The following is a 9,670-nucleotide window of genomic DNA, read 5'->3' on the forward strand; positions in this document are numbered from 1 at the left end:
TAATTATTTTGCATGCACGCGTATGCAAAAAAAAAGTCACTTTACAGCCATGGAATTCCGATTCCATTTCTGACACCACTTGTAGGATGGCTCTTCAGAATTATAGTCATTTTTAATGTTTAAGTATAATAATAAACTTTATTCACATTAACCGTTTACATTTTTACTTATGAATTGCAACTTAATAGGGTTGAAGCCCGTCTAAGTGGTCCGACGCGTTCGATCGTAAGTACGCGAATGCTTGTTTGTCTTGTCCGTCTTCTAACGCGATGTCCCTTTCGTCAAATCATTAGACCAGTTCTATTCCTTNTATATATATACATACATAGTTATTTAGCGACTTGATCAAGCCAAAATTATAAAACTAAACAAAAAATATTTTAAGTCTTAAAGAATAATATAAAGAAAACACTTGATAAACATTTATATGTATGCACATAAGTTGATAGTTGTATTAAGATGTAATGGAATTGGCATATTACAAGTAAACTATATTTTTTTTTGTAAGAGCTTTAAACTTATAAACGATAAATACAGTAAATATAAACTAAACTAATATCTTCTGCATTACCATATGTCTTCGGTGTTGATCTGAAATTTTAAGTGGCTGGGTAGAGATAGTGTAGTAGTATACATATGTCTCGATTAGTTGAAAGCCTATTTATAGCTATCATACCAGTACAATTGAAAGAATTGCTCTTCAACCTCCTAACTTTTCTAAACCCCTTCCAGCTTATAGTGCGCATTGCAGGCGTATTAGTCTGGACTCGCTAGAAAATAGAATAATTGTCCAGTTTCTGTTTTTTTTTTTTAAATCTGATCTCTGATAGTATTGACTGCCTGGTTTTCTTGAGCAGATAGGTTTCTATGCTCCGCACGGATCCCTGCACTTCCGTTCTCCGTTTTAGGTTAATGTTGTAAAAGCGAACTATTTTTCTTTCGCCACAATCTTTTGATCTCTAAAGGAGTTTAATGTTGTCTCAAAGATACTAGATATTGATTTTTCCTCGTGAATATTTCTTTTTCACTCCACATTTTATTCTGTTTATTATTAATTTAATGTATACAAGATTTTAAATATTTACTCCTTACCCTACAAATGAATTATGTATGCATCTATTGCTCTGTCTGTAAGACGTATGTATGTGTACTTCAAAGACTGAATTAATTGAAATTGATAGTATCTTTAATCTTTAGGCAAACGGATTTTTGTGTTTGAAAGCGATGCATCAGAGGCGTGATTTATTTATGTTAATTTTTTTTTATTCAATGGCATAGAGTTTTAGAGTACGATCCATGCTTGTCGATGCCAAATATTGCGCATGTTTCCCGAAGCGTACACCCGTGGCTAGTGCCGTGTGGTCATTGAACACCTTCAAGTCCTGCCATTGCTTGCATAGGTGGATTCTGTAACAGAAAAAGGAAGCGAAATGGAAAGGATTTTAGTTTAATTACTTAGCAAATAATATTTTACAAAATTAGTTAACAAATGTTGAGTGTATTATGAATATTTATATTTGGGGATGTCTCGGTTATAGTTCTTGGAAAAAGGAATTTTCTGGCAATACTCTTCCTCGAATCGATAAAAAAATCCGTATCGTAATTGCACTGTTTTTTTGTTGTTTCTGTAATATTTCCTTAGAAACGAGTGATTATTTACACATTTTGGTTTAACAGATAACTTGACAACGAACAAAACTATAATTTATTGGTCTAAGGGCTTCTTCTGCATATACTTTATCAAACTGCCTGAACATGAAAAAATCAAAGAAAAAAATATTTCGAAAATATGAAGGTAAAATATTTGAAAAAGTTAAATGACATATTAAAATCCTTTAGTTTGAACTTAAATTAGTTGAAATTAATTTGATCTATTACCAAAGATTTTTATAGCGTCGATGATCTACGTGACCCAGACACGTTTCCACGAATTAATTTGACAATAAACGATTTTGACGCGGTAAGTTTTGTAGCAAGCAATTACATACATACATATGTAAAATTTCATAAGAATGTAGAAACTAGGATTCGGTATCGTTAAGTACTACTGTACGTCGAGACCATTACCAAATAGGAATAATTGCCTATTGTCTTTAAGCCTTCAGTTTATACTTCTCCAAACGAATATTATAATATGTATATAATTTCGCTCTTTCTTGTATTCTTCCGTTTTAAGAGAGGTGGTGTGGTGAATCCGCGCGCGCCATGTTTGGTAACCACTATCGATCCAAATTATGTGAAGGATGCACGCACCCAGCGTTTGGCAAGAAAATTTCGAATGAAAAGGTAAGTATAGACTCTAAAACTTATGCAGGATTTCCACCAGGCATTAATTTTTTTGTCATCCCAATGCCTAGTGGAAATTCAGCATTAGAAACCCAATTTAAAATGTCTTTTTTGTTTGAACTACAAACAGCGATATATTACTTTTGCGCGAAATAACACGCGAGAAGTTTATGATCTACTCCACACAGCAAATGTATTTTGATAAAGAACGGGAAAAGAAGCGCCAGGAGGAAGAATATCAAGAATTGCTCGACTTTTATGAGGTAATTATAAATGTAAAAAAAAATATTAAAATATATATCAACAAAAAATGTATGCGTCGAGATTTAGTTCACAGAGAAATCACTACTAACAGTTGAAGCAAACGCATTCACTGAAATGACAGCATCAATCGCTAAGTGGCAAGAAATGCAAAAATGCACTTTAGCCGACGAGCTCAAAGCGACAATCGAAGATCACAGGCGCGCCTTGGTCGAGGCGCATGAAGTGTATCAGCGCTTCTTGTATTTGCTTAAATTAATTGTACAATAAGTGATATATATAGCGTTGGTAGCAAATTTATTATTTGTATGCTTTTAGGGTTATTTCGATGAAATCGACGATGAAGCCACAGGAAGTGAGGGTAGCAGACTAGTTTTACCAAAAGAGATTGCAGAACTTAAACCACAGAACGAAAGTGATGCAGGCATGAAACAAATCGAGGTGGTTAAAAAATATATGACGGCTGTTGTGCGTCCGTACTTGGCTAAGCGTAATCACTTGAACGCGGATGTGTGGCTGAAAGTCAGCGGAGTTTGAATAAATTTGTGACATGTTAATTAACGAGTATACAATTTTCAGGGCTTTGACTTAACCAGGAGTAAACTTTCTAATTATTATAAACGCTACACAAATTTGGCGCTATTAAATCATATTGCAGCATTGGTATATGAAAAGTTTGTAAGTAGAAAAAACTATTCAATGAAATTCAGCGAACAGTAAACTATTTGCGTACATTTTATAGCAAAAGACACAGGCACGTTGTAAAATTCCACCACCGCTGAAGGATCCTAATTTTATGAAAGAACGCGTTGCAGCTCTGAAAATGCGTGCTGAAAAGACTTTAGCAAAATATGAGAGCAAACAGAAACAGGAGTAAGCTGGAATTATTCCGACATCCTTATGTAATATAAAAACACTTTTTCCTTAGTACATTATCTTTAAAGTTGAACGCCATAATACCTATAATACTAAAGAGCTTGCAGCGCTCTGAATTCAAAGAAAATAATTCCGTCGCCGACCTAGCAAAGAAAGATGACGAACAAAGCATACGATCTATTAAATCACGTACTGAATCGGCTTTGAGTTCATATAGAGATGAGCCAGATATAACGTTGGCAAAAATTGAGGAAATCCAGGCACAGCTGCTGGTGCGTATCTATACTTATGGTTTTTTAGTCATTACTTTATAAATGGTAATTGCAGTCGTTACTAAATGACTTGGATGGCATGCCCCCTGACCTCTGCAAGGAAGCCGAGAAACGTATAAGGCGACGTGTAAACATGGCAAAGGAAAAGTCACGCCGCGCCTTGGTGGAGCAAACTCGGTTACAAAACTGGATGGCGCATTTTAAGAAACATGAATTGCAGCGGCAGAGGGATACAGCTATTTGTGTACGCCGCAAAATAAAATACGAAAATTAAAATTGAAAGAATACACATCTCAAAATACATATACATACTCAAAAAATGTTTTTAAGAGATTGTAGCTGATTTCTACAAAGAGTATAGTCGCTTACCTCACATCTGTGCCTGCAATGGCTAAGTAGGTACCACTTTGGTCAAAACATAGATCCTTAACTTCATATCCATCCTCCAACTGTATTGTCTTGAAGTTCTTCAATTTACGTAAATCCCATAGCTTAACGCAGGCATCATCCGCCGCAGTGGCCAAATAGTAACCGTTTTCCGAAAAACTTATAGCTGATATCGGTCCTGTATGTCCTGGGAAATTTGCAACATTACTTTGTTCTTTCAAATCCCAAATCTTAACTTGTGAGTCGTCAGTTCCAGTGCCAAAAATCAAACCATCAGGATGGAACTGTGCTGTCGTTAAACCTACCTCTGCGGTATCAATTACCTAAAGATAAAAAATGTAAAGAGTATGTACGTATTTCAAATAAGTATTAACCATTTATGTGGCATTAAATATGAAATCAAACCTTTGTCAATAAACGTCCAGTACGTATGTCTGAGAAAGCCCAATGTTTGTCTGATGATGTGGATAGTATGTAATCGCCAGTGGGATGGAGTGACAAGCCTGTAACCGGCCCATCATGACAACGCAATAGCAACTGAGTCTGCGATGTTGGCACATGCCATATGCGTATTGACATATCGGGCGAACCGGTAATTACGGTATCTTCATCGGGATGATAGATGACTTTGGTAATCTTCTTTGTGTGCCCCTTAAGTATAGCTACAACTTGTTCTGTATCCTTATTGAATACTGTCGCATTTTTATCATTTCCACCAGTCAAAATCTTACTATGATCGGCACTATTAATATCCAATGCTAAAATACCCGGTATGGATGCTGAATGCAAGCCGGGATGAGAAGCCACAGTCATAAACGTTTTAATCTGCTCCTGTGTACATAATTCCTCTGGCACTGTGCGGCCACGCTTCTTGCGTTCCTGCGTCAATACAGTAGCTTTGTCTTGTAGTTTTTGTATAACTTCGGCACTCATGCCAGCTTGCTCAATCGGTTGCGTGGCATTGCCAGCCGCCTCAGCTGCAATAGCTGGTTGGGGTATTGACGTTGGTGCAGTTGAGGCTCCAATACCGGCCTGCGGTTTTAGTGTAGCCAAGGCTTCACGTGCTGCTGCGACTTCTTTATTTAAACGTGAAATTACACGACAGGCTGCATCGTGTTGATACAATGCGTGCGATAATTCCTGCCGCGCTGTTTGTAGTTGTTGTCGTTGTGTGAATGAGTGCAGCATTAATGCGTCCCATTCATCCTGCATCGTCTTCAAAGTGGCTGGGATACTTGTGGCACTTGGCGGTTTTGGTTTCACTATTGGCGGCGTTTTTATCTCAATCAACTCTTCAACTTTCAGCTCTTTGCCGGTGATTGGGTCGCAGCCATTCTCGAGTATATACTTTTCAATGATGCGTTTCTCGAATATTGCACCAGAGATGGGCGAGATAACGGGTGTATCTGGCACTTCATTTGTAACTGTAAAATTAGTAAAAAACAAAAGTTGTAATTTTAAACCCGAAAACACTAAAAAAAATTATGTGCTAGCCGAAAGCGGCAGAGACAACGCCGCGAACCATAACCTAAAAATGCTCTGGCATTGGCTTCTCCCATTTACACTTACTTGCACAGACTAAAGACATTGTTAACGATTTTTAGGTTGGCGGCCGAGATTAGTTGTAGCAAATTGAAAATATTTTTCCAATGGTTTTTAGAAAAATTAATAGATTCGTAAAAGAAAAACAAAACTGCTCCCGAGCGAAATAGCTAATTTTTTAAGAGTGTTGCCAGAGGTGTCAGTTTTGCAAAATCACAAAGTTGTGAGAAGTTGCCAGCTGTTTCTAATGTACATTTGGCCGTTAACCCTTCCTGAGGCACATGACACAAATGCATTAGGTAATTTGGCCTTATTGGACTTATTGCATTTCGATGTTTGAACCGAATGGACCTGCACACATTAGTCTTTTCGTACTATCTAAACTCGGTGATGTACATGTGTACATGTATGGTATATAGCGTCTCAAATTGCTGCTACTCTCTTTCTCTTCGCGCTCATGAAAAACCGGTTTCAGTCGGTGTGAAAAGATTAGCATGCCGAGATTAAATCGGAAGATTTCTTCATAGTCGAATAGGGAAGAGATTTAGCTGCAACCTGGGTCGTCAGAGATTGTCGTTGTTGTAGTAGCGGCTACTCAACCCCACATAAATCGGCTCGTCCAACAAGCATTGTCGTCGGGCTCCGCTAAGGGCAGACCCAGAAAGTGCGCACTTTGCTTGGGGTCAGTCCATGAGTGAGTCATGTGGCGTCTTTCCGTCGTTGGGCACATCGGCGTTCACTTTGCTGCAATACCTAGAGCCAAGCTGGGCTATTGGGAAGCGAGTCTCCCGAGTCAGACAAAGCTCTGTCCCGTCTACACCGGGGGTTGTGTGCCTAAAAGGCATTCACGGATCGGGAGTCGATTTACTTTGGATGAAACCGATTCCCGGGGCTCGAATCGTCACATACGATATCGTACTACTCGTCACGTAAAAACACATTTTTCGGATTATGACATACATCCGTGAACGTACTCTTTGTCCCATTAAGCTTATACAGTCTGACGTATCACGTAATTCTCTTTCGTATCGATGTTACGATTCGAGCCCAGAAGTAGAAAGGTCCAAAGTGTCTTAAATACTGAGAAAATCATATTTATCGGACGACAGGACTGGGTGGCTTCACTTGGCATTTTCGATTGGTCTCAGCTGTTACAAAAGCGAAACGACTGGGTGTTTTATTTGACTCGATCGAAATTGCTTTTTATGGGCTGTTTTTGCTTACGCGTAAAAGCACATTTAGAGCATTTAGCTCTAAATGCTACTCTAAATGTACATTTATCCATACAAAATTCGTCACCTAAATGCAACTAAATGCAACTCCATTCTTGCATTAAGAATCTAAATGCTAAAAGCAACCCTGTGATCTTCCAAAATTTCCACGATTCGAACATGGTTTAAAGATAAAAAGTGGCAACATTGCTTTTTCGAGTATACAGTTGCTAGCTGCGTTTCAGTGATCGCCGATCGAGATTTCTTTTATTTTACATTACATATTTGGATAAAGAAAAGTTAAGCAAATTCAACATCGATGTGATGCTGATATAAATCTGGATCAATTTGTGATCAACTCTGTTTGGTTTGGTTCCTATTTAAGTGAGGAAATTTTAATTGACAGCACCGACAAATGAATATATACACAAACAAATGTTTGGTTATGGTTATAACAATTCAAGTTTTTGTATTGAATTTTCGGTTTAAATTTTATTTTTTTCTTTTCAGTAGGATTTTTGCAGATTTTCTTCTGCGTGAGAATTGATCGTAATATATACGGATCTAAATAAGAGACTGGAACACGGCTGTTTGCCAAAAGCATACGATTTCGAACTCGCGTAAATGTACATTTGCTAAATGCTATAGCATGAACGCTCTTCGAAAAGATATGTTCGAAAGTGCTAAATGTTGCATTTTAAATGCAGCAAAAACGCTGTATTAGACATTTACAGTGCCGGATAAGAAGAAGATGAAGAACCTTAGGGGGAAATATGTATGGTTTTTGAATTATATCAACTTGGACTAAATTATAATTACTAAAGTTTGATTAATCTTCTAAATTAATGTACGCAAGACTTGAAGGAAATGAAAACGAAATAAAATGAATAAAACAACGAATACGAGGAGGAACTGGTTTGCAATCTGCATACATATGTACATTCACACGATTAAATTGTTGACTAAAAAATATGTATGCACATTTATTTTATATGCATCATAATGAGAAGATAGCAACAAGACGTTGGTTATCATTTCGATTTTAAAATTCAGGCTATTATAAATATGTTTTTTTGCCATATGACACAAAAAAAGCTGGTTATGATTTTTTGCCCACAACAAAAAAAAACTAATAAATGACAGAGATTATTAAGGGTCTTCACACCCACTTCTGTAGTTTTGGTAAATTTTATCAGCTGTGAACGTTCTTTTTAGCTTTCTTTTGTTAGTTTGGTAAATAATGTTTATCGATATCTCGTTCGTAGCTTTTTTACTAAAAAAAATGGTAACAGAAAATTTAATGAATTTTACTTACTCGTATGCGTTATGCGTTTCGGCAGCGAGCGGATTTACAATTTAATACATATCAAACAGCTGATCAGTTTACCAACTACCAGAAAAACTATCAAGCTTGTCACCACGATAATTCGGTAACCACATATAATAAAATTATTTTACACAAACAAAATACAAGAGAATGAATGACCGAACACCTAGCTACCGAGTACCAAGCTCGGTGTGAAGACCCTTATTGTATAAGTTTTTACTGCCGGTTGCACGAAAGAAATTTAAGTGAAAGATTATATTTTTCTGTCAGTTTCCATATTAAATTCAAATAAAAAATCCTTTTTCACTTAAATTGCTTTCGTGAAACTGGCAGTTAGTATTTTAATCAAGTCATATTAAACAGGTAGTAGCAGTAGAGCAGCTGATTTGATTTTTTTTTTCAAATTATTTGGTCTATAAACTTTAAAATATTGTTAATTTTTTCACAAAAATTCTTAATTGAAAAAAAGCGGTTGAAACAAGCCAGTGCAACGTAAGGAGTATAAACGCTGATTAACGTAAACTTCAATGAATATTTTGTTGCATTAATTTTGTTAGAGGTAAATTTAAAAAATTAAAAGCAGCTTGAAATTTTTTCCAATTTATCTTAATATCCCGCTCACGATACTTCCTGCATCTGTCCACGTTAGTAATATCCATGAGCAACCACCATGATAGCAACTCTGCAATTCTTCCCTGATAGCTGTAACATGACGAATTTTTGCAGTTACATTTATCCTCGAACTGCCTAATCAAACTTTCGTCTATTTCGTTACACAAATGTTGAACTTCTGGTCTATGAATGTAGTAGTTTGTCTGCTCCATAGTGAGACTGGTACCGCTCTTGGCAATCTCATCTGCTATTTATTACCCTTTATTGCTTTGACGGCGCGCCCCCAATAGGTATACTTTTGACTTGATTCTGGTTTCCGCGTAGGCTAGCGATAGCAAAATCGATAATAATATTGGTAGCAAAATTTATTGGAAACTCGATAAAAATATCGATAAAAATATCCATAAGAAAATCGATAAAAATATCCATAACAAAATCGATAAAAATATCGATAGCAAACTCGATAAAGTAACCATAGCAAAATCGATAAATATCGATAACAAAATCGATAAATATCGATACCAAAATCGGTAAATATCGATAACAAAATCGATATATATCGATAATAAATTCGATAAAAAAATCGATAAATATCGCTAACAAAATCGATAAATATCGATAACAAAATCAGTCAAAAATATCGATAACAAAATTGATAATTATCGATAACAAAATCGATAAAAATATCGATAACAAAATCGATAAAAATATCGCTAACAAAATAGTTAAAAATATTAATTACAAAATCGTTAACAAATCGATAAAAAAATCGGTTATTATATCGATAAGTTCCGCAAATATCGATAGCAAAATTGATAACAATATCGATAAAAATATCGATAACAAAACCGATAAAAATATCGATTATTTTTATAAGCAAATTTTTGTTAAATTAA

The 9,670-nt window shown here is 35.9% G+C and overlaps 2 protein-coding genes across 2 annotated transcripts; one reads left to right on the plus strand and one right to left on the minus strand.

Annotated features, from left to right (window-relative positions):
• Nucleotides 1-1,020: 1,020 nt before the first annotated feature.
• On the minus strand, nt 1,021-5,820 carry Prp19 (pre-mRNA processing factor 19). Its single transcript, XM_017611648.1, has 4 exons — nt 5,652-5,820; nt 4,488-5,506; nt 4,065-4,405; nt 1,021-1,407 (listed from the first exon to the last, which is right to left on the minus strand). The coding sequence occupies exons 1-4, from the start codon at nt 5,668-5,670 to the stop codon at nt 1,263-1,265; spliced, it is 1,524 nt and encodes a 507-aa protein (XP_017467137.1). The 5' UTR covers nt 5,671-5,820; the 3' UTR covers nt 1,021-1,262.
• On the plus strand, nt 1,414-4,045 carry LOC108359687 (uncharacterized). Its single transcript, XM_017611650.1, has 10 exons — nt 1,414-1,795; nt 1,884-1,960; nt 2,177-2,286; nt 2,417-2,549; nt 2,617-2,808; nt 2,866-3,069; nt 3,127-3,225; nt 3,290-3,420; nt 3,476-3,695; nt 3,751-4,045. Exons 1-10 carry the CDS (start codon nt 1,756-1,758, stop codon nt 3,967-3,969), a joined length of 1,425 nt encoding a protein of 474 aa, XP_017467139.1. The 5' UTR covers nt 1,414-1,755; the 3' UTR covers nt 3,970-4,045.
• Nucleotides 5,821-9,670: the final 3,850 nt, after the last annotated feature.

The sequence above is a fragment of the Rhagoletis zephyria genome, unplaced genomic scaffold, assembly GCF_001687245.7.
Source record: "Rhagoletis zephyria isolate East Lansing unplaced genomic scaffold, Rhagoletis_zephyria_1.1 Rzeph_scaffold_00435, whole genome shotgun sequence".
Taxonomy (NCBI): domain Eukaryota; kingdom Metazoa; phylum Arthropoda; class Insecta; order Diptera; family Tephritidae; genus Rhagoletis; species Rhagoletis zephyria.

What these genes read in the sequence shown, in the direction of transcription:
- Prp19 (XM_017611648.1), bottom strand. An exon ending in CTGGACGTTTATTGACAAAG is followed by an intron (nt 4,406 to 4,487) that starts GTTTGATTTCAT and finishes TTTTATCTTTAG; the next exon opens with GTAATTGATACCGCAGAGGT. An exon ending in ATTGCAGGCACAGATGTGAG is followed by an intron (nt 1,408 to 4,064) that starts GTAAGCGACTAT and finishes TTTCTGTTACAG; the next exon opens with AATCCACCTATGCAAGCAAT.
- LOC108359687 (XM_017611650.1), top strand. Translation starts at nt 1,756, where the DNA reads ATGAAAAAATCAAAGAAAAAAATATTTCGAAAATATGAAG. An exon ending in GAGAGCAAACAGAAACAGGA is followed by an intron (nt 3,421 to 3,475) that starts GTAAGCTGGAAT and finishes CTTTTTCCTTAG; the next exon opens with TACATTATCTTTAAAGTTGA. An exon ending in AAATCCAGGCACAGCTGCTG is followed by an intron (nt 3,696 to 3,750) that starts GTGCGTATCTAT and finishes TGGTAATTGCAG; the next exon opens with TCGTTACTAAATGACTTGGA.